Genomic DNA, 25,541 nt, shown 5'->3' on the forward strand with positions numbered 1-25,541 from the left:
CTAAAAACTAAACAATACAATTGTGTGGTGCTCTTCCCCCAATCGAGGTAGAATTGGGACAATAACTTTCTAATGAAGTGCACTCCATCTGTCTAATGAAAGGCTTGTGGATATAATAACCACTGTAACATTACTGTGCTTTTACGATGATTCTGCTTGACTCCTGGGTATAGACAGTGGAGTGCCATTATGAAAACAGAATGCTATTTTAATGAAAGATTTCAGGAATTTGGGTAAAAACCTTCAGTACTCATCGTACTGGTGAATGGGAAGTAATATTTTGCTAGCATTATACCATAGTGAACTGCTACCTATTTGTGGAAGAAGGCAGTATAATACACATGTGTGTTGTATTACAGACAGACTCTGTAATAAAAAGATTAAAGCTGAAAGAACAGTGGGCTGTCTTGAGTAATTATTGCACACCTTTAAGAAAAGTTGCAAGCCAGCCCCTCCAGTCTAATGAGACTTGCTGGCCATACAACAACAGACTTTATCTACGGAGTTTGGGGAGCGTAATTGTTTTTGTAAGCCTTATAAGGTCAAGCTGTTAAAAGAGTTAAGGAAGTGTCGGATAAGAAAAGAAATGAGTCATTCGTTCTCTTTTTTCCCCACATTACTTCCCTAAGGATATAGTGTTAATTCTTGGCTTTTAGCCTTTATTTTTTGGGAAGAGTGTTGAACCCAACATATTTTGGTACTTTTTAAAAATATTATGTTTCTCCTTATTAAGACACTTATTAAGACACAAAAACAGGTACTTGTTTCTTTTTCAAATACAAAAGTGCCATTTTTAAAATGGGGTAAAGCATAGGTCATGTGTGCCAGTATCCTTAAAAAGTGTAACAGAGCGTGCACAACACCAGCAGAGACTTCTGGTTGGCTGAATGTGCATAGCATTGTATTACCTTGTTTTGCTTTTGCCTCCTAATCTGTTTAGTGTAATTAGCCTGTTGTTGTTCATTGTTACTATGTCCTTTATTGCCATATAAAATAAACCCTGTTCTTATGACAACTTCAGCTGCATATGCAAAGTCACTTAGACAATGATTATAATGAGGCACCTTTTCAGTAGATGAAAGATATAATAGTATTAAAAAAAGGTAAGACTTCAAATCGGACCTTTGCATGCAGGAAATTGGAGCCTAATACTAAGAGGCAGGAGAAGTGGCATTCATTGCTTAATATATTGTCAGAGTTACTAATGATATGCATGTACAGACATCTGTGGGTTTCTAAGAGACTATCTTGGCTTTTTTTTATTTTTGGGATGCCCTTCTGTATGACAGCCCTCACTATTACAGCATGTAAAAATGCCTTCTTATTTTGGACACTTCAGTATATAGTATCATAATCCTATCCATGGTAAAAAAATTTAGCACATGTACTAATGTAAAAGATATGGGTGGAAGTAAATAGAGGATACGTCAACGTTCATGGAGTACTGTGGCTTATCTGCCAATAGGGATTGCAAAGGGCTGTATGCAATAGAAAGGATGTTTAAGCAGCTGAAGCAATGTGATTCACGCAGCCGTGCTGTCATTGGATTTGCGTGAATGCAAGATACAGAACATTCCAGTAGTTTTCCAGCAGTATTCCAGTAGGCTACATCATTGAACAAAAAGTTATTCAATGCCAGGTCTTTCAACACTTCTACAATGGCATTGACAAGATATCAGATTCACCTGCTTCTCCCATGGAGGTGTGATCAAGTTAAAAGCACTGCCTGCATTACCACGTCAAACCCCATTATCGACTCAGCTCTTCTGCAGTATATTTGATGCAATAACCAGATTTATTTTAAAGTCATTGCTTTTGTGAATTTATAGCTATAGAGCAATGCAACCCCATTGTGAGGCACACAATAATTACATAACTTACATAATACCAACCAGTAGCTGCATGTTTACAGGGGCCAGCTTGGGGAAGCCAGGTGACCTAAGGGCTTGGCTGGCAGAGCTGTGGGTTGGTAACCATGGCTCTTTGACCACAACGTTTCCTATTGGGCTTCAGTCGAGGGACAATGCTTTGTTTTCCATTGATTTGTGGCAGTTACTTTATTTATTGAAGACCACCATCTCAAAATATTCACGACACCTCACTCTGCTGTACTAAATGGAAAGAGTAAAGGGCCTATAATGTGGCACCACAGTGCTGCACTGGCCACAAGCAGAACAAACTTTGGTGAGGTAGTCTTTACAATTGTTATTCTTTAACTTTTTTCATTTTTTACTTAAGCCCACTTGGAGAAATTAGAAAGATGTTGCCAGATACTGTATGTGCGAGAACGTCATTGTAGATTTTGTGTCCACTGTTCCCTGGCTTATATACTGGGAGGGGTTTACTTAAAGCAGAATTTATGGAGCGACATTCAACTGCTGCTCTCTGTATTTTTAACAGTAAGTCAGTGGAGCCAGCTTTTTGAAAAGTAAAATGAAATGAGAGAAAAAAATTCTTCATGTTGCACCTTTATACCTAATATATATATATATATATATATATATATATATATTATATATATATATATATATACAATTTTATGTCTCTTTGTTGTCATATAAAATACAGAGAACAACAGTATATATAGGTTACCAGACGGGGGACTGGGAGAGTCCAGCGCCCAGACAGGGGGACTGCGGGAGTCCGAAGCCCGGGAGGCAGCTCTTCCCATAGCCACCAGCAGAGGAAGAATGCTTGCTGGTTTCACCTCCACAGCCTGGGTGGAAGGAGGCTGAGGGTGAATGCCTGCTGGGTCCCCATCCACCAGCAGAGGGTGAATGCCTGCTGGGTCCCAGTCCACCAGCAGAGGGTGAATGCCTACTGGGTCCCAGTCCACCAGCAGAGGGTGAATGCCTGATGGGTCCCCGTCTACCAGCAGAGGGTGAATTCCTGCTGGGTTACTGTCCACCAGCAGAGGGTGAATTCCTGCTGGTATCACTCCCCCCCCCCCCCCCGTCACCATCACGTGGAGAGGAGCTGGAGCTGCCTCTGCCTCCATCACCACCAGGGGGAGAGGAGCAGGAGCTGGCTCTCCCTTCACTAGAAGAAGGACCAGGACGTGATGCTGGCATTCCTGAGCAACCACTGCATAGTCTGCTGAGGGGAGCACGACGGAAAACAGCCCAGCCACAGCAGCCATGAAGAGGGCTAGCACCGCCGCAGCCACTGCCACAGTGGACAACCACAGCACCAGAACTGGTCCTGACTCGCCCGGGGATGCCTGCATGACATTGCCTAAGGATGCCCTCACATCATCGCTCATGGATGCCTGCCTCGCTTCGCCCAAGGATCACCTGGGGTTGCCTGCTGCTCCGCATTGCCACCGGTTGCAGGGCACGAGGGAGAAGCAGAGCTCCCGCTGCCGCCTCTATGGCCAGGCTCTCCCCTCCCGAGTTCCCCTCCCGAGGGTCCACCGCTGCCTTCACCTGGGGTCGCCGGAACTGCTTCGCCAGGGTTCGCCGTCAGCTCTGCTTGGCCGCAGGGGTCAGTGTGGCCGGAGCCCCACCAGAGGGAGCTGCTGGCTAGGAAGAAGGGGGGGGGGGTCAGAAGAAATTTCGCTGCAGGAGTTCTTATGTCTGGAGTCCCACAGGAGGGAGCTGCCGGCTGAGAAAGGGGGAAAGGTCAGGAGACCACCTTCCTCAGCAGCCTTTCCGTTGCGGGAGTGAACCACCATGCTGTCAGCCGTGCCACTACCAGCAGGGGAGCTGACAGCATTTTCAGCCATGGGCCCAGTGAAGCCTCCCTTACCGGCCCAAGACTTTGACCTGGACTGCTGGGTTTTTAAGGGGTGAGGTGGATTTTTCATTTATAGCTGGTACATTCTGACACAGTTTTTTCTTTAGGTGTTTAATGTGGAATGTAATTAGATTTAAGGGCAAGCTTGCAAAGCTGTGTGATATGTGTAGATTTGCAAATACTGTGTATATAGATAGATAGATAGATAGATAGATAGATAGATAGAACAGACAACATGCCAAATAACTTTTACATAAGTTATAATAGTGTTTGGATGAAACATGCAATTTCTACCCTGAAATGTGTACAAACTGCTGTAGCAACTATTTTACTTTTTGCTATATTACTTTTTGCTTAGGTTTAGTCAGCCATAACCTGGAACCTCCCTATGCATCAAAACATGATTAACCTCTTAATAGTTTGACTGGTACGGGGTTGTCCTGAAGGTTATCCTCTCTTATGTTAAGAAAGTACAAATGAAAATACTTATTGTCAAAATGTTAATTACTAAGTTTCTCTTTAGTACTCTGTATATCTTCTGATTGCGTTAAAGGTTCTGGAAGAAATATACTGCAAATGAATGTACTGGATCAGTTTTCATACAAATCACAGCTGACTGTGACAACTGACTTTTGGGCAGTACCAAAATTGGTCTGTAATTTATTATAATTCCCTGTACTGTAAAATTCAGTTTCAGCAAATATATATTGTAGTGGGCCACCAGGATCTGGTAAGATGTGAGCCTAGTCAATGCAGACCTCAATGAAGAGCTTCAACCAGCTTCCCTAAATGCAAGTTCCAAAGGCCAGCCCCCGTGAATAGCTGGTGAATAATGCAGCTTTGACTAAAGCATACAAACATCTGTCACAGTCAGGGGGCTATGCTAACTGATTCCAGGTTAACCAAATAACTGCACTAATTAAAACTTTTTTTATTTTGGTCTGTTACTTCATGTTACATTTAAACTTCATGAAATGAAAACAGATGCCTTGTGTACAATATTTATATTAATTGCAGGAAGCTTGTATTTTTAATGTGGCCTTGAAATTAGAAAAGGTTATTTCAAGAGATACATTTACTCAGTGGCCCAAATATTACTGAACTCACTTTATCTATCTATCTATCTATCTATCTATCTATCTATCTATCTATCTATCTATCTATCTATCTATCTATCTATATATGTGTGTGTGTGTTTATTTTCACTTGTAAGCGAGAAGCCGGTGATTTTGCTTCGTAAGATATGTCGGCAGGTGGTTAAATGAATTCAGTGTAAACTTTAATGAACCATTTGTTTCTGTTACTGTTTGAATATAGGAATGCTCTGCAACATTGAATGCTTCATTTTAATAGCTTTCCAGCTGGTGATGCCTTTCTCTAGAGGAAAGCATGGGGTTGCGTATTCTTCTTAACATTATTTCTAGCTATGGAGCCCGCGAGAGGGCCGCCTCCCCCGCTCGCCGCCCGCGCCCCGCCCCGCCCCGCCCCCCCCCCCCAGCCCGAAGCCAACCGGTCCCACAGGAGCCGAGTGACACGTGGGGACATCAGACCGGACCGGGCACGCCCGAACGGATTCTCGAAGACGCTTATTAGGGGTGGTAGCAGTGAGCTGAGCCTAAAAATAATTGGACATATCAAAATTGCAATGACTAAATTTAAAAAAAAAAAAGCATAGTACAGTGTAATGAAGCACAGTGAGGTATAATACAGCACATTAAACATGGCAAACTATGTAAAGCATAGGAAAACTGCAAAATTCCCATGCAAATTTTACTATGGCTTTTATAAGGGTTATCAAACAGGAATTGAGTCATCTACAGAGATTTAAACTCGGAATGAATTAGTCAGGTGATTAGGGAATAAAACAGTTTTTATAACAAAAACCCAGAAATGTGCAGAACCTTGGGTCAGGCCATTGAAACTTGCTTGACCATCTAATACCCTGGATGAATAAGCTTTTGATTAACACTTCTTTTATTAAATCTTACACTTTCAAAGTGGTTTAATAGTGTTATAGTTTGGGTGCTGTTCCAAAATGCCACCCAGGCTAATGTACTGCAGTTGATAATAAGTAATCAGCTAATCCTTTAATTGTTGTTGTTTTAATTGAGGTTGAGCTGATTACAGGGTTCTTGATTACTTCCTATCTGAATCGTGACAGTTAACTATATATATTTACGCATATAAATGTAATGAAACAGGGGGCCGCCTTAATAGCCTTGAACTGTAAATACAGTAGCTACATGTTTAATGCAGTAAATGATCAGATTTTACACAAATTGAGCATGAGTCTCAAAGTCTAGTCTCTAAAGAGTGTAAAGTTCTCAATCACTTTGCAAAGTATCTGCTTTAAGGTGAATGCCACAGCCTGTGCTTCCATCGTGCATGTCCAGCAACATGTGAGGTCTTGAACTAATTTGTCTGTGCAGTGGGATGCACTGGAGTTTCTTTCTTCGAAGCTCTCTGGCTTTAGTTTGTAGTAATTGGCGACCCCTCCAAGCCCTGGGAGAGGGCCTGCAGCAAAAAACAAAACAATAAAACAGAGTGGTTTCACACATCTGTTTTCTAGAGAAACGTCAGCTATAGCATTTCCAGGGTTTGTTTCTGTTGCTGCATATTATGGTCTGTCTAAATTGTTAGAGGTTTAAGGTGCTGAAGGAAGGCCAAGAGGAGATGAGGGGCTCTGCCATTAATGAGAAGTTAACTCATTATTCTACTGTTGGCAAGTCAGTAGAGTGGTGATCTGTGTGATTGATGGCAGGGGAACATTTGGCATGCAGATAGTTTTAGGGTCGATACTAATCGCTTAGGCTTGAGGATGATATATATATATATATATATATATATATATATATATATATATATATATATATATATATATATTATATATATATATATAACATATATATATTGTCTGGTCATGTCACAATGTTCAACATATTAGTATTTAGAATGGTGTTACATTGGAGATAAGGGTGGAATGGTGCTGTACATTATATTTCAAAATAAGACAACACTACACCTAGCAGGAGAGCGTTCAAGATGATGTTTATTATGAGGAGGTTTGTTTTGCAAAAAAAAAAAAAAAAAAAATAGCAGAAAATGCTATGTACTTTTTTAAATGAAATAAAAAAAAAAAACATTCTGAAGTCACCTGGTGCTAGGTTTCATTAAACTAAAAGCATTCAGAGATTGTTTTGAAACCTGTGTGATTGTAAAAATACCAGTGCTGGTTCACTGCTTAGCTTTATTTAGTTAATCTGCATTTCATATTTCAATATGAATTGTGCCAGTATTTAAGTGGGTGTGTGAATGCTTTTTCAGAAGCACTCTAAATTATCAGGTAATTAGAGTTAAGCGAGAGAGAGAGGATTTTTAATGTAGACCAAGAAGGAGTATTAAAAAGCTTTGTGTGTCTCACATGTATACTGCCTGACTTTAGATCTGGACCGCGATTTGAAGAATACAGCAATATGTCCCTGCTTTCAATACAAGATGTTTGAATGCCCTTTGGCTGGAAGGCTGCCCCAGTAGGAATCAATTCGAGGCATTACATTACTCATGCCAGGAGAGGTGTGCTTTTCATTGGTCTTCAAGTCAGGAGGAAAAACGTAGCCATGACATTTAGTCTCCAGCAGGGCCTAACGCAGACTGATGTCTTTTACCCAGTTCAGGCATCACATGAGACATAAATCAGTGTGATTTGGGCTTTCAAAAACAACTAGTTAATATGATTAACAGTACCACAGAAGCAGCTACCACAATATGACTAATCAGCCACTGACATGGAGTGCAAAAAACAGAGACAAAAAATAGCTTTAGTTCTCCTTTTGGAAGCTCAGATAATTCTGGAAGAGGCCATACTTCTAGAGTAGTGTAAACTAATGAAGAAAACACCTTCCTCTTACAGTTTGTTATTGGAAAATAATGTTTGCATCAGAACCAACTAATTATTAATTAACTAATTATTTTAATAAAATAAAAAATGAATTTCATTTCATTTTTATTTGTTTTACTTGTCTACAATATGTCTGTTTTCCTTGTATTATTTGTAATATAGATTCCAAAAAAAATGTACCTAAATTACAATTCACTATACCATTGCTTAAACTTGAAGTTTTGAGTGCAATTTTATAATAAACAGGCTTATGTGTGTTTTATCAGCTGTATCAGGAAGCTGAGCATTGTTTTAATGGTACAGCCCTTCAGCTATATTTAAGCATGTGAAAGAAGCTAAAATCCTACTTATATGAAGTTATTGTTGTAGCACTAAGCCAAGATCCTTATTCTGTGAAGACTTTTAATGTCGTAACTGAAGAAAAAATTAAACAAAACGGTGGCAGGGTTACTTGGCAGGCCTTTTACAGTGACCAGGACAGGGTGATAAACAAAAGAGGTTTCATATTTTAATGCCCTCTCCACCCTCTTTATTGAGCTATATATAAACACACTGGCTGTCAAATAAAAAAATAAAAAGCATGAAACTTTGTAGAATATTGTAGCGATCCCGGTTCACGTAGGCAGACACATCCCACAGGGCAAGGCAATCCACACACAGATGGAGGGCGGGCAGGAAACCGGGACCTCACGCACTGAAGCACAGCACCGATACTGCTGTACAAAAGAGCCGGCTCCTTTGCAAGGAGCGTATATCAGGCTTATGTCTTTGTATGTGATTATGTCACCTACCAGCCCTGCTGCTGCTTTTCCCCGTGCACGCTACACTCTCCCCTGCCAGTCTCAAGTCCGCCCGGACTTGCTCACCAGGCTACAGTCCGATGAGTGCGTGCTGGGGTATCTGCATCCCACTTCTAAAACCACCCCCTGTGGTGCAGGAAGAGCTTGCCAGTGACCAATTTGTGGAGGCAATTGGAACCGGAGAACTGCGGGCACAAGTGAGACTCCTCTGACCCCAAAGCCTCTGGGAAGCGGTGGAACTGGCGTACGAGAGGGAGGTGGTCTGGGCCACAGAGTGGCAGGGTCCACCACGAGTCCGCACCGTGCAGATAGAGGTAGAGGAGGCTGTGCCATGTGAGGTGCCGCCTGACTGGCTCCCCGAGGTTGTCGCTCTTTTCAGGGCGGTAGCGACCCAGAGCTCAGGAGTCAGTATGCGACCATCCGTTGTGCTGGAGATGTGGACAGCATGGCCATCGGCGCGCTGAGTATCCGGAGAATCACCGTGCTGTGAACACCAGCAACCCTTGGCCAGCGTCAGGAAATGCCGCAAAGAAACCATGTCAGAATGGAGCAAGGCCTCTCGGTGATGGTGGTCGGGAGGACCACCGTGGATGACCATTGCTGTGTTATGGTCTCTGTAGTCCCTATGGTCTCCGCTTTGGTGGATACCGGTTCAACAGTAACCATCATGTGGTCAGACATCTTGAAAAGGCGTCAAGGGAGACCGTGGCTGATGGAGGGAACCACTGTCTGGGTCCAGATTCTCCGCGGTGGCCGGAGGTTGGTGCTCCATCGTGGCCGGGTTGCTCCCTACCATGGACCGGCCAGTGATGTACAGGGGGCCAGCTCTTTTGTACAGCAGTATCGCCGCTATGCTTTAGTGCGAGAGGTCCCAGGTTCACGCCCACCCTCCATCTGTGTGTGGATTGCCTCGCCCTGTGTGATGCGCCTGCCTGCAGGAACCGGGATCGCTACAATACTTTTCCCCCTCAGGAGATCTGTCTTAGTTAGAAAAATACACACAGCCGATTGAAACAAAGCAGTATATTGGACCCAGCTGTGAAGCAGTTGTAATGGAAATGGGCGCTTTACAAACTGCAACCATTGAAACTCAAAGAAATAAACAGAAAATATGGAGCTTGCAAACCAAATGAGGCATTTCAACAATTTTTTTTTAAAATAAAAAGCATGTTATGGAACTGCAATTTCACACTTCATTAATAATGAAAACCGAACTGCAAATCTCAGGAAAACCACAGATTACTCTGAGAACTTTGATGATTCGGTAAAAGACACGTGTCTGATTGTTACAAGACACAGATGTGGAGGTAAAATGCAATCTCCTTGACTGGTTTATCACATCTTTCTTTAATGGCTCAGGAGAGTTGTGTGTGCAGTCTAGCCTCAAAGCAAAATGTGAGGTCCCGTTAGGGCTCAAATGTCATACTTGGAAGTCCTGGACTAATAAAGTAAAAGAAAGATCTTTAGATCTTAGCAAAATTAGAGAAATTACATGTGATATAGCCACAGTTTTTTTTTACAGCTGAGGTGAAAAAAACTGTTGCCCATTCCTCCAAACCAGATTTTCATATACATGCATTGTTTGTACCTTAATGGAATTAGATGTGTAAGCTTCCTTATACCCTCCCGAACACTCACAAAGACGAGATGTTCTCATCTCAATGAGAAATCCCATAGGTAAACACCAGGAAATTTTACTGAGCTGGCTTTTGATCTGTTGTTGAATTTGGAGAAAATTACTTAGTCCAGAGGCATCTTCACTTTTTTGATCCAGTGATTTTTATAGTTTCAGGAGAGAACGTTCTGACCCATTCTGTGGAGTGCTATTTCAGCTTCATTACACTGTTAATTTACACCAATCCAGGCTCGTTATATCCCCATTAAGCTTGGCACACACTGCCATTAAACATAGATTAAGCCATTCAAAGTTCATTAAAACAGCTGAGCCTGTGCTTTCCAGCACTCATCCTTTCAGTTCTAATTTATACAGTCAGAATTCATTCAGCCAGATTGGATGACGAGCAGGTCTTTGAGAATAAGACCATAAGAGAGCCACAATTTACACACCAAAAAGTTACATGTTTATTTAAGCACTTGTGAACTGTAAAAAAATAAATAAATGACAAATTTGACTACCAAGAGGAGTGCACTGAATTGAAATATTTGGCAAGTAAGATTAATAATTACTGTATGTGCAGTAGGTGATCCATACTGCCAAAACCACAAGCATACTAATAAAGGGGTAGTAGACAGTACTTCATTTTGCTTAAATTCAAAATCTGCCAGAAGTGGGGAAAAAAATTACACAAATCATACTATATGTGGGCTTTTATACTGTGCCTCAGTCCTTTCTGGGCCTGTCCGATTGCACCTTGCCAGTGCATGGCTGGTGAACAGGTTTTTAGCGTAGCGTTTGACAGTCCTCACATTCCAGTACTGTCAATCATAGTCTTTTAGTTCTGTACAAAACAGAACTGTGAGTTAACATGGTTGTTTTGCCATATAATATAAATATCTTTTCAGCTTTTTACAATTTGTCTCAGTCTTAGAAGTTAACTCTCTCTCTCAAATTTGTTGTTAAAGAATAGTCTATTAGTAAGCTGTCACGGTTGCCAAGGCAACTGTGACCAAACCACAAACTATGTGAAAAATAGCAAACATAAACATTATTCTGTGGGTGAGGGAGCATTTTAAGATTGGTAAAACATCTTTGAAACCACAGCTGTTCTGCCCTGCCTTTTAAAAATGAAGCACTTACTGTTCGTATACAGGAAGGGTATCAAATTCTGTTGTGGTTGACCCAACTTCATAACATTTTTAAAAGAATGCTTTATCAGCCATTTTGTTGAGTGCACAGATTTCCTGTAAAACTAAAATATAGTAATTCTTTTCCAGGTGGATTTTTTTTTTTTTTTAATAAACAAAATGGTTTAATGTTACTGTATATTGTTACTCAGTTGTTAAAAAGAAAAAAAAAAAAACATTGATATAACTGTGAGTAAGCTCTTCAGAAACTGTCGTGAAAAACTACAAAAGCAGCATGAATATGTCTTCCATATTTATCTGGTCAATCATCGGTCTATTCCTCAAAAGTATTTGGGGGTGACCCTCAGCCTCCAGATTCAATTTCTTGTATCCCATGCGAGTCTTTCTATGAAAGAAGTCGCTGGCTTTTGTACTAAAGGAAGTTTTTTGGTTTCAATGTCTTGAATTTCTTTCCCAGCAGGATTTACATTAGACCACTAAAATCTCTTAATGATTGATGCTCATTGCTATGAAAGGAGAAGGGGGCAACAGTAGAGGAACGAGTGCAGCGCAACCTGAGCACAGCATGTCATTCAGTCATTTAACTGCCTATTCTTCCTTAATCGTGTGGCAAAGTAGAGGCCGTCAAACACATTTCACTTTTAACATTAGCCAGATTTGAACCCAGGTCTCCAAAGATGAAAGGCGTGTAAGACTAGTGAAGTCAGACCCTGAATTTATTTTTTATTTATCTTGCTGCTTTGGCATTGTGGTTCATTACCTCATAATTTATTCCATTTATTTAAAGACGTCTAGCAGAATTGTGGAATTCTGGGTTTGATTCCCCAAGATATTTGATAGGTGACATGCATTACGCAGTACCCTTTTAATGTACCAGATGAATACTCAACATGTCTTAAACATCAGTTATGTCATACAACAAACTGTATTACTATAGCAGTGTTAAATACAGCTGCAGAATTCAATCTGGCTGCGCAGGCAGCCACTAAACCACTTTCATTTCTCAAAACACCAATTGCGATGTGTTTAGACATGGGAGAGTGCTAACAGTTGGGCATGAGAAACGCTGTTCGGGATGGTTGATTATTCATGCATGTTAATCAAGCAGCTGTATTCACATGAAAGGTTTCTGAACACATGTGCTCAGTCTTTATTAAGAGTAGCGTAGTCACGAGAGCCTTTCTTATCTGAGTGAGATGAAAAAGGGATTTCACTCTCCTGACACTAATCTACCTCAGATATACAGTTGATTGAACACTTCTGGGATTGGAAGGTCTCCATTCATCTTCCAAAGCCTCAGTGGGCAGTACTGTAGGCAGGGGTCTTCTAGGCTGAAGACATTCCACTGGTCTTCCTTTGATTTGGGAATGCCCAAGTAGTGCCAGTCATTGTTTTAATACAGCATTGCTTTTTCCTTTTGGTGGCACAGAATAATAAACATAGGCACGTGAAGATTTATTAAAATTTTCCTAACGTCGTCAAGTTTTTTTTAATTTTTTTTGTTGTTGTTGTTTTTAAGTTTTAGAATTGCTTTGTTTGAACTTCTACCCACTTAAGCCCTGTCTCCCTCCGTGCCTTCAGTGGCAGAAAACAGCCCTCGACTAGAAGAGTTAGTAACTCAACATGCTCACTTACTCCTGGGCCAGCAACACTGCTGGCTTCCAATAGTCCAATTAAAGCCTGCTGTCTTCAAAGGGAGGTGTTACCAATGATGGCAGATTAAACCGAGAAGCTCTCCAGGAACGGTCTTGTTAGGTTTTATTTGCCACGTGACGACTGTCGACGACAGTTTAAATTTCCAAGGGCCAGTATTTGTACTGTATGTCCATTCATGGGATGAGGTGGCTCATTTTCAGTAGTCACATTGAATGTGGTATTAACAGTTTTGCTTTACAGCTGACAAATGCTGTACTGTAGCTGCTATTTCAGTAAATATAAGAATTTCATAGCAAGATGTATTTTGATTTGATCATGCCCCCCCCCCCCCCCCCCCTCTCTAATTCTAGTTACTTCATTATGTAGGCTACAAATATCTGGATTAAGTGTGATTACTTAACGGCGATGCTTGCATTGATTTCAGTCAATTCACTTCAGGATGATACATCATTGAGTTTTTCTTTTTTCTTTATGTCAAAACACATTCTTACAATTCAACTCCCTGTCTTGTTAATTCCAGAATAAGAGGTGTTAAATTGACTCTTTCAATGAGACAAGAGTATTTCAGTAAAGAGGTTTTAACTGCTTTTCTCTTTTTCTCTGTTTTATTGCAGGTATGCCTCTGAGCCTTCGAAGCCAGACTAAACAAGCCTGAAAAAGGGATTTTTCTGCTTTCTACGACATCTGTCAGTCAGCAGGAGAAAGAAAATATTGCTAGCAGGGTTCTGCTTTTGAAACGGTGATGATCTTAGGATCTACGGACAGGCCTATTTCTTGGCCTCGGACTGCGGTTTTAAGAAATGGGTAGCAATTCCTTGAATCTGGACAGTGCAATGTATTCACCAAGCATGGAACATGCTCTATTGAATGAGATGTAACCGAGTGGGGTGGTTTCTGCTGACACAGGACAAGCAGCTGAAATTCGACCGCACATCCCACTGCAGGCCTCAAGAGGTCACATCTTGTGTTCTTTACGAAGCACAAAGCTGAAGTTTTGGGCCTATATAACTTTTACAGTCTTTTTAAAATGATATTTTGATTAGACGTTACTGAAGTACATTTTTATGCCTATTTAAAGACTGTTGTATGAAGCCCGTGAGACAAAGACAGACACGTACCATGGCAGCAGCATACCGCATTGTGGTTAGTACTACTAATTGTTATAACAGTGTTGTCATTGATCGTCGCTTTCAACACACTGTACATTACTGTAATGGACCCTGTCAGGTCCTTAAACACGGTGTTGAGTGCACTGTGACCCATCATAGCACTTGTTCAGAGCTGCTGGATACTACAGCTGAGCCTGCAACTGGTGGCCGACCTTTTAGTACTCAAGACCTCTGCAATACGTTTTCAGCTGTTGAAAATGCCACTGCTCCCCCTGGAGCTACAAGTGAGGACTATCCCCAGGTCATGCAGGGTGCTCCCAGGGTCAAAAAGGGATTAACTATTCAGAGTTCCGCCAGCCTTAAGGACATAACGGGTGACGCCATAAATCTAGCCAGTGGGAAGATCAAAGAGTTCTCTTTTGAGAAAATAAAGTACTCTACCAGCCATGTTACTTTTAGGAAAGGGAGAAAAGTGAGACCAGAGTCCTTCAGCAGAAGGTCCACTGATCTTGACATAATTTATGGGCACTTCAGCAGTGATGAGAACTGCCCACCATTTGGCTTTGTACAGAAGTCCATGATGGAAGAGCACAAGTTGAGTCGCAGTAGTTCCCTGGAGCAAAACATCAACAATATTCCAATAATGTACCTGAATAGCTTGACAGAAGAACATCTGATAGCAAAGATCCTGGAAAAGGCCAAGGCAGACAGCAGTGCTTCGGGGGAAGACATCAAGGCTTGTCTGGACATCCTCCTCAAATGCTCAGAAGACCTGAAGAAATGCACTGACATCATTAAGCAGTGCATCAAGAATAAATCCATGGGTGGGGACAGCGACAGTTCATTCACAAACCCAGAGGTGATCTACCAGAGCGTGATGGCAAGGCTTTCAAGCTACCTGAAGAAGCTTCCCTTTGATTTTGAATATGGTCAACATGGGCGATCGGAGCACAGTGACTTAGCTGAACTTGTAAATAGTTTGCATGGATTGCAGCAAGCTCCCTTTTCCCCCATATTTGGTAATGAACAGCCACCCAGATATGAAGATGTGGTCCATTCTCCACCTTTAACTAAAACTCTACCTCCTTTATCTCCTTTGGAACCCCAAGAAATCCCTCAAGACTCAGCTAATAATGGGAAATCAGTACAAAGCTTTGCCAACCTGCAGTGTAGTACGATTACCCCCAAAAGTGTTCATAAGAACTCGACTGCTGTTAATAGTTCCAGTGCCCTACCTCAAGCTGTAATAATGAACCGTTCAGACAGCTATTCCTCTGCAAACTCATTGCTCTCAAGTAGCAGCGACAGTATATGTAAGGAATCCATGGTAGCATTATATATAGAGGAAGAACATGACATAGGGAAAGTGCTAGACAAGGAGCTACGAGGGGAAGGGAAATTCAGCCAGGGGTTCATGGAGGTCAGACAGTTACCTAAAAAACCAATTGCTCTGATGGAAACTGATGACAATACTGCTAAACTGTCAGGAAACATCAGGAATGGGACTACCTTTAAACCAAATTTGGAGCCATTTACACTGCCTGGAGCCAGCAAGCCAAATTTGTCTCTTCAGAATCTCTACACAGAACCAAGAGCTTTCCAAGAACTCAGTCAAAGCAATGACCAGGATGACATTGACAAATTGCTAATGGATTTAGAGTGTCTTTCCCAAAAAATCGAGCTAGAACCGTGCCTCAATGGGAAAAGCGCTGACCTCAAGAACTGCAGCCAGCAGGCAGGTCCGCACCAGCCCTTGTCCTTTGACTCCAGAAGCAGTCAACCTCCAGTGGACACACTCGCCCCATTCTCATCCAAAAAGGACACAAGCAGACATGGCTACACTACAAACGAGGAGGAGGACGGGGCTCTCTTGCTGCGAATTTTAGAGAGTATTGAAAGCTTTGCTCAGGAACTTGTTGAAAGCAGGACAGGCAAGGGCAGGTTGTCCCGAGAAGGGGAAGTAATGCGTCTTCTTCAAGAAACCGTGGCAAGCACTGGCAAGTCTCCGCAGAATCTACAAACTAGCTCCATACCTGCAGCTATCCGAGACACTGGACCAACTCTGTCAATCCAGCAGACACCAGAAGTCGTCAAGGTAAGTCCATCTGTATTTTGGAAAGAGCTGCTAATAAAAAAAAAAAAAAAATTGTTGTCATGGTGAGACATGAAAACACTACACCGTTTTCCAGATTAAGATCACTATGGTGTTCTAGTTAATGGAAGCAGTTAGTGATACTGTCCACAGGAGTTTTATCTTTCTGCTGTTGGAGTGATTGTGTCAATCAAGTGGAAAAATTATTGAACCACAAACTCTTGCACCCTGTCCAATTAAGAAGTAAGCACTATTCTGGGATTTTTTTTTTCTCTTTTAAAAGCCGTATTCACTTTTGGTATATCTTTAAAAGCAAGACTGTAACTTACATTGAGGCCAACAAAAACTTTTTGGATTTTTATGCAAATGGTTTCCACAGCCACTTAAAGGTTATGAAGGCCATTAGCCAATCTTTTAAATCTGTGAAAAGTTGATCTAAGTAATGAACCAGTAAGGGAGGAATGATATGATTTTGCTGTAGATCAGATTGTGGCTAACCAGTGTTTTGTGATGCTAATATTACCACTATGTATTATTGCAGTACAAAAATAAATCAGAGCATCCCAAATCTCATTTTCCATATGATGTTTAGGATATATTCAAGGTTTTAGTGCTGTATAAGGAATATTTGTTCATATTGAAACACATAGGCTCATTTTAGTTTTAGAAAAGACCTGACTGGATTTGGAACTTGCACACTTATGTCATGGTGACCTAATGCAAGCTCAATTTGTATTATTTTGATATTCAGGAGTATTATCTAAGCTGACTAGGTCTGTATTATAGGATACATAGTTAGTGCACCCAGGGCATAGAATTTATTTTATACAGATTATTATGTCAGGTATTTTACTTCCAATTTAGATTAACTTTAAGGACTGTTTGAATCATCCTGTGAAATATAGAAAAAGCTCCTCAGGTTTTTTGTGGACTAAGCCTTGGATATCTGCTGTGATCACTGGACTTTGACAGAGGGGTTGGGTGGCTCAGGATTGTAGCCCTTGGTTTCCATTTGGTGGCTAAAATGTTGTTCTGGTGGTGCAGACAGGTGTATTGCAGACAGGTGTGGTGCATACAGGTGTGTTGCAGACAGGTGTGGTGCAGTCCTGTGTGGTGCAGACAGGTGTGGTGCAGTCCTGTGTGGTGCAGACAGGTATGGTGCAGACAGGTGTGGTGCAGACATGTAGTTCCAGTAATGCCATTTATCTCAGAGTTGTGGACACTGCGAAAGGGAAATAGCTTTTATTTTCTTCCTTTTAGGGAAATATTGTTTCATTTGTGCTGATTATTTAGTGACACACTACAGAAATTCAGTAAATGCACTCCCCTGTTTTGCTCCAATAATAGTAATTCCCAATACGGTTACTGAACCTTAAGGTGATCCTCTTATTGCTGTGCTGTTCTCTCTTCCTATTGGTAATGTGCTTCTTGATGGTTTATTGATGTTGTAACCTGACTCCTGCTAGTTATCCCACATATGCTATTTATGAAGCTAAGATGGCATCCATCAAAGGAGGAAGCTCTGCAATGACAGCTATCCATCATATATATATTTTTTTTGTCAGCTTTGGCTCTGGAGGGGCCCCTTAGCCGAGCCACTGCAGCTGAGTAAATGAAAACCTGACACTAAGACATCTGTGGGTGTGATAGTTGTGTCATAATCCGCATGCTCTAATCGACAAACTGGGGGCCCGAAAGGTGATGTTGAAAGTGGGGAATGGGCCCATTTAAAGCTATTACGCATATCAAAATAATTACAATTACATGCTTGCAACACTTATCTAAATAACTATAATTACAGGTTTGCAACATATGAAATGTTTTATTTGTAAATAATCAGGAAGGAGTACTAGTTAAAATGAAGTATTTATTTTACTATTTATTTACTTTGTGAAGAAATTAATAGTGCAATTTGTTTTCAAAAGATATAATTTACTTTAAAATATATATCTAAACTTATTACAGGTTAGGGAAAATGCAACCCATAACAACCATAAAATACAGAGTAAATCATGATAAAAAACTAAAACAAAAGCATAAGCTTTTTTTTGCATTGTTTGGTAGTGCTTCATAAAATATGCAATTTACTTTTAAAATGTCTTGGTTAAAAATGTATTTGTTTGGACAGTGTAGTATGATGCCGGTTCGGCTTTTTAGCCTGATGTTTTATTTACTGATGTTCGCCTTGCAACCCCTGGGAAGCCACTCGGAGTGAAGTGAAGTTGGAGCTGGAGCCACTTGCTGGGTGGTTTAAAACCCAGTTCCACTGTCTGTTCTCTCTTGTCAACCAAGGAAACCATGTTGGAGGACAGCTTAAATTTGTTTACTCCACGTACTATGGCATTCCACTGGAGACTGTCTGTCGCCACTGTGAAAAATGAAATGACCGTGCTGTGGAGGTCGACACTAAGTTCAGGAATAGCTTTTCTATAACATGATCCCAGCTGGCACTCTGGAACTATGCAAATAAGAACTAGCAGCCAAGAGTTCTGCCCACGTCTTGAATTTTATACAACCCGTTAATCTTTGTAGTAAACAAGGGCTTGTTATGTTGTCATCTGCACATGATCCAACAGCACCCATTGAGTTATTTATCAGAATTGTAACCATTTTCTAAGCCTCCTCAATATCTGCGTTAGACACTACTGGTGATAACCTTTTTTAAAATTAAGAATGTCAGTTTATGAGCCAAAATCAAGAAGGATAAACATATGAACCCTAATAAGAAATATATAACACATTTTCAGCTGTAAGAGCTCCGAATTTACCCGAGACACACATTCCAAGTAGGAAAGGCTTCATCAACACCTGACTTAGCTCCGGTATAGGTGGCAATGAGCTGGCTGCAGAACAGCAAATCAATAATATGTATAACACCAATTATTTTTCCACACCTTATCCAGTCAACCAGAAAGTGGATCTTCTCATTCCCAGCATGTCCAGAGAGACTTGCCAGGAAGAGTTCTGCTTAGCCTGATCAGCTTCCGAAACATGTTTGTAGCCATATTGGTCCTTAAGAAATCAACAGGAACAATTTGTAGTATGAAGCCTTTTACTGGACCAACAGTTCACAAAGGGCTGGTTAATCATTAGCAACTTTGACAGTTTATACAAACTGCCAGGTACTTAAAATCTTCTTTTTCACCTCAAGTCAAGTTTCCCTATTGTCTTCTGGCTTTCAAGTTAGCCAGTCAAGAACTATGTATAGATTACATTACAGTGCTTTAAGTTTATATGGTTTATACTTGGCCTGTATATACTGTATATGAAATACTACACTGTACATAAACTGCTACACTGTACATACACTGTAAGAATAAAATGACCTCCCCACCCATTTACAGGGAAAGAGGTAGTTTTGTTTTGTGCCATTAGCAGTATAGGGTAGTCACAAAAATAACAAATAATGGGTTCAGAGTTATTTGTTTAATATGCTGCTTGGATAAAGACACTTTTGTTAAATTATCTGTTAGTATATATATATATATATAATATATATATATATATATATATATATATATATATATATATATACACACACACACACACACACACACACACACACACACACACACACACACACACACACACACACAGTGGCTCTCAAAGGTATTCACCCCCCTTGGATTTAATTAGGAGTTTTTACCACTGATCAACACAAAGTCCAGAATGTGGAAAATAAAATCTATAAATTGTTCTATATTAATTACAAATACAAAACAGAAAATAATTGATTTTGCATAAGTATTCACCCCCTTGAGTCAATATTTGGTAGAGGCACCTTTGGCAGCAATTACAGCCATGAGTCTATTTACACTGCAATTTTTGCACATTCTCCATTGCAAAATTGCTCAAGCTCCGTCAAGTTGGATGGGGACCTTTGGTGAACAGCAATTTTCAACTCTTTCCACATATTCTCAGTTGGATTGAGGTCAGGGCTTTGATTGGGCCACTCCAGGACATTGACCTTTTTGTTTTTAAGCCACTCCAGTGTGGCTTTGGCTGTATGTTTGGAGTCATTGTCCTGCTGGAAGATTAATCTTCTCCCAAGTCCCAGGTCTCTTGCAGACTTCAGCAGGTTTTCCTCCAGGATTTTTCTATACTTTGCTGCATCCATTTTGCCCTCTATCATGAGCTTTCCAGGGCCTGATGCAGAGAAGCATCCCCATAGCATGATGCTGCCACCACCATGCTTCACAGTAGGGATGGTGTTCTCAGGATGATGTGCGGTGTTAGGCTCATGCCAAACATAGTGCTTAATATTGAGGCCAAAAAGCTCTATTTTGGTCTCATCAGACCATAGAATCTTCTTCCGCTTGGTCTCAGAGTCTCCCACATGCCTTCTGGTAAACTCTAACCGAGATTTGATGCAAGTTTTTTTCAACAATGGCTTTGTTTTTGCCATTCTCCCATAAAGGCCAGTTTTATGAAGCACCCGGGCTATTGTTGCCGTATGCACAGTGTCTCCCAGCTCAGCCGTGGAAGACTGTAACTCCTTTAGAGTTGCCATAGGTCTCTTGGTGGCCTCTCTGACCAGTGCCCTTCTCGACCGAATACTTTTTGAGAACGGCCTGTTCTAGACAGATTCACAGTTGTGCCATATTCTCTCCATTTCTTAATAATGGACTTTACTGTTTTCCGGAGGATATTCAATGCTTTGAAAATGTTATTTTATCCTACACTTGATTGGTGCTTTTGAAGAACCTTATTTCGGATTTGCTTTGAATGTTCCTTCGTCTTCATTATGTAGTTCTTGTTAGGAAATGTACTAACCAACTGTGGGACCTCCCAGAGACACCTTAATTGCACACAGATGGACTCCATTCAACTAATTATGTGACTTCTAACGACAATTGGTTGCACCAGAGCTTATTTAGGTGTGTCATAGCAAAGGGGGTGAATACTTATGCAATCAATTATTTTCTGCTTTATATTTGTAATTAATTTAGAACAATTTGTAGATTTTTTTTTCACTTTGACATTATGTACTTTTTTGTGTTGATCAGTGGCAAAAACTCCTAATTAAATCCATTTTGTTTGCATGTTGTAACACAGTAAAATGTGGAAAAGTCCAAGGGGGTGAGTACTTTTGAGAGCCACTGTATCTGCATCGATGTACCACTTTAAGGTGGAAAAGATGATTTTGCAGTGAAGTTACTCTTCAAATCTATGTTAATGTCCACATTTATTGAAACAGAAAAATCATAGTGTAAAGATAGAACGAGCTAATTTATGAAGTTTAGAGCTTGAAGCCAATAAATAAATGAATATCGTGCAGAAGCCGTGTATACCGTGATTGCATTTTCCCAGATGGCCAGGGAGCTGTTTGTTCTGTGTCGGCAGAGGATTACATCATCTTGACTCCAGTCTCACATTGAGAGGAAATTAAGTCATGAAGGTAGCTGCCAAGTGAAAGAAGAAAACCCCCCAAAAACCTTGTGTGTATTGTTGCTATTTGTTAAAGATTTCCAATGCTGGTAACAAAAAGAAGAGAACACAAATTGAAAATGGAAAACGAAGACTATCTAAGGACAAACGTGCATGGTAGTTTTGAAAACCATTGAATTGAAAAAATATATCCTCCCTATGAGACTGGACTAATGAATGAAACAAATGTTACCTGTAAGGCCTTTATAAATCACTGGAAGAGCCGCTGCATGTGCTCTACTGCAGCAGAGTCTATTGTTGGACTAACACTGCTATTGCTTTACTCTGCAAGCAACCTTTCAAAGTCAATGCCCATTAAGTAATGTATAAAAAGTCCACCATATGCCTACATCTAAAGCAGTAGCACTGCATTTTATTCAACCTTTAAAACTGGTATCCTCAACATTGGCCCTGCAGTTGATGCTACAGTACACAGTTTTAATAAGAGAACATACATTGTTCATGAAAATTATCTATAAGCACTGATTCCATACACACCCAACAGCTATCAGTGGTCAACCAAGACCAGATGCAAGAACTAATGGGGAAGGAGAGGAAGGGAAACCTGACTAACCTTGGCAAACCTCAATAGAAAATGTCCTGTTTTTTATAATGAAAAACACAACTTTATCTTGTAAAAGAGGGCTTTTTACTTGGCCACTATTAACAACAAGTTTTCTTTTTGAGCACCTTCAGTTGGCTATATACAGGATGTAAACTACACACTTGCTGCCCGCAGTGGGGCATCGTAAATTTGAACTGTGTGTCAAAACTAAAGGATGAATGTAGTGAAACTGGCCTTACTACAATGCAAAACCACATGCGCATTTCCAACGAGTCACTGGGGTGTCATTTTGGAAAGTAGCCTGCAAGACATACAGGAGGTTGGCATGGTTAAACCATTATGGGGTGTGCACAGTATATTCTGGGTTATGCTGACAGCCCAGCTGAGTGGTCTTATTACTCCAAGACACCCACAGCCTTATGAAGATTCATTTCCACCTTGTAAATCCCTGTAAATCAAAATGATATCCCAGGGAGAGATGTAACATTTCACCAATAAAACAAATGTGTTCTTCCTTGGGAGGGCAGATTAAGTGAACATTGGGCTCACAGAGGTTGTAATGTGCTGTCCCAGGCCTAGTAACAGTTAAACAAGAAACACCTGTTTAAAGGCAAGACCATGGAGCAGTTTTCGAAACCAGCTGATATATAAATTGCCCTGAAATCAGATTGCTGCCTGAACCATGCAGCTAACAATAGATGAGTACATGTTGTGAGGACAAAGTGCACAGTATATTCCACATCTGGGCACTCAGAATCAGTCTCATCTGAAGAACTCATTATTATTTCCCAGCTTTACAGCATGTGCAAAAAATGCATATCTAATGAGCTGGATTTGTTCCACATTAGTAAATAAAACATCAGGCTAATAAAGAAACTACAAGAACCATTGGAATGTTTGATAGTCTGGTGGAGTTTCATTCCTAATTAATACATACACATTGCGGCAAATAAATTAAATATTATATGACATTTAAAGGCTTTGGGAGCCAGCTTTTGACACTACCAGTACTAGCCTGCTGTTGTAATGACTAAAGCTGACAAGCTGAGTATGAACCTGCCATTATGACTTCTGAGAACTATCCAGAGCTTTTTACAAGGGTGGTTTCTGTTGACTTTGAACAACAGTCTCTTTATGTGTCTAAGGGCTAAAAGGATAAAGCTCTGTATTGATGTGTTCCAGTCTGTGTTTTGTGGTCCTGTGGACTGTATTGACTTCCTCAGCCTTGCATTCCCTTTTATATTGTTCGCTTTAGTAAAACAGATTATCGAGTTTACGAGATCTGTGCTTTCATGGGTTATATCAGTTTTGTTTATTTAAGACTCATTTTTAGTGATCGCTTGGGGCAAGTAGCAGAATCATGAAACTAATTGACAGAAGTACAAATTAAACGAACAATAAAATTACAGCTTATTCAGGTCTAGCTAATAAGACAAAAGATGAGAAATTTGAGATTTAAATCTTCCTTTTGCTGGGGTGGCTATTGCATTTTTATAGCAAGAAAAAAAGAGACTTGTGCTGTAATTTAAAAATGATATCTTTTGGCTTCCGGTCTTCTTCCGCAAAGCTGCCCTACCACCATGTATTTGATAATTGCCACAGATAAAACTGTGACACTTTCATTTGTAGTTTTAAGGAATGTAATTACGGTCTATAGGTTGTAAGTCAAGAAAGGTTGACACCATTCTAGTCAGTGTGTCTGAGTTTAATATCTGTACAGTACTTATTCCACAGTGAAAGGTTGCACTTGATCTATGGATCCTCAGGCTTCTTTACAGAACCTGCAGAATTTACTGAGTAAAACACAGAGCTGTAGAGTAAGATGCTTGTTATTGCAACTGGACAACCATGTGGAGAGAATTTACAAGAATTGGAGCACAGCAATCAAAACAAGTTGTTAGTCACTGATTGGGTATCAAAAAAAAAAAAGAAAACTTTTCAAGCATTTGGCAGAGAGAGTTGTACCGGACAATCCCTGGGTCTTCATGCACCACCATTTCCAGGTGGTTCGACCCTGTTGGAAAGGACTTCAGCCCCTGTCCAGCTCTACCGCCAGCAGCACTTCTATACTTGTGTGTGTAGCTTGAACTTCCAGTGGCTGTGAGGTAGCATGCATGTTTCCCGTTTTGTATCCTGACATGTATTCCGCTCAGGCCAATGACATTGCCCATGGCTTGTTGAACACTGCCATGCGGAATCACTTGCATCCTTTCCATGACATTGTTCCTGACAGCCCTTGGCCAAACCAGTTGTGACGTCTGACTGGAGTCAGACTGGAGTTGCAGTTTTCTACCTTGCATGCCCATCGTGCTGCAGGAGTGTCGAAGCAAAGAGGAGATATTTACAGTAGGGGCTTTATCACAAAGCATAGCAGTGTTAAAAATATATATTTATTGGCAATCAATTGCTAAAACATTAGATCACATCCTAAAAAGATGGAATTTAATTTCCAGTTTTCTTGACCAGAGAATTTAGAATCATTGTGGCCATGCAAAGCTCTAAAGGGGAAACTATAAAAAAAAACACCACTTATCAACTAGTACCCAAACATGGGTAGATCGAGCATGTTTTTCATACCACAATGCTCCTCAAGGCTACCCTATGTACCTTCTTGTTTGGCTGTTAACTGAGTGACTACCAGTGGCTTTTCTTGATGGCAAAGTTGGGGAAAGGAAAAGGCTGAACCCAAGGGAATGATTTGTTGCAAGGATGGAATTACAGAGCCAAGTTAAAGTGCAACTTCTTGGGATAACTGGTTTGAGAAACACGCTAATCCCGGTCAACTCAGTTAGAACTGTGAGCTTGTCGACATTCCCTACGCATTGCTCTGTACCTTTCTTTCTCAATTTCAGCTCACTAGTATGTTACTAACATGCATTTCTTCCATAAATTAAACATGCCTGTGTTATCAGAGGATGGTGTTTAAGTTATTGCGGTGCCATCATATTTTGCTTGAGTGCTTTGTTTTCTTCATGTTTTCTGGAGAAATATTTAACTCCTGTATAAGTGAAGGAATAATTACACATGTTTAGGGTACACTTCTGTACTGTGTGCAACGTGGTTTTATACTAGGTTGGGGTGAGCTACCATTGATACATTGAGTAAAAAGTTTTTTAAATATCATTTTTTTACATCTTTTCTTTATTTTTCTAGGTATTATGGTCAGTTGTTTGAGTCATGGGAAATGTGTAGTCGCACAGTCTACCTCTGCTGGTTAAACAGGTGTATTATATACTTCTGCTAACAGCCTTTAATAATTTACGATCTTCCAAAGGATAATGATTGGCAGCTTATCCTGATTTTCCTATGAATGAATCTGAGGTAGAAGTGTGATTTTTATAGTCTAGCTAATGCATGTTCAAAGTTTCTTTCTTGAATATTATGAATTGCAAGAGTCATAGTTGGTGCTATGGTGAGAGGAAAAGATCCAGCTTTCAAAGGCCAGGGAGTTTAGTCAGCCCTGTGAGGGGAAACAAAAAAAACCCTATTGAGA

The 25,541-nt window shown here is 40.6% G+C and overlaps 1 protein-coding gene across 1 annotated transcript in view; it reads left to right on the forward strand.

Annotated features, from left to right (window-relative positions):
- Positions 1-25,541, forward strand: part of LOC121323313 (serine/threonine-protein phosphatase 2A regulatory subunit B'' subunit alpha-like) — an 85,374-nt gene that overhangs the window by 40,974 nt on the left and 18,859 nt on the right. The window contains exon 3 of the mRNA XM_041264302.1: positions 13,470-16,059. Coding sequence (XP_041120236.1) covers positions 13,942-16,059 — 2,118 coding nt within the window. The 5' untranslated portion in view covers positions 13,470-13,941. The remainder of the gene's footprint in view (positions 1-13,469; positions 16,060-25,541) is intronic.

Source organism: Polyodon spathula, chromosome 11, assembly GCF_017654505.1.
Source record: "Polyodon spathula isolate WHYD16114869_AA chromosome 11, ASM1765450v1, whole genome shotgun sequence".
NCBI lineage: Eukaryota > Metazoa > Chordata > Actinopteri > Acipenseriformes > Polyodontidae > Polyodon > Polyodon spathula.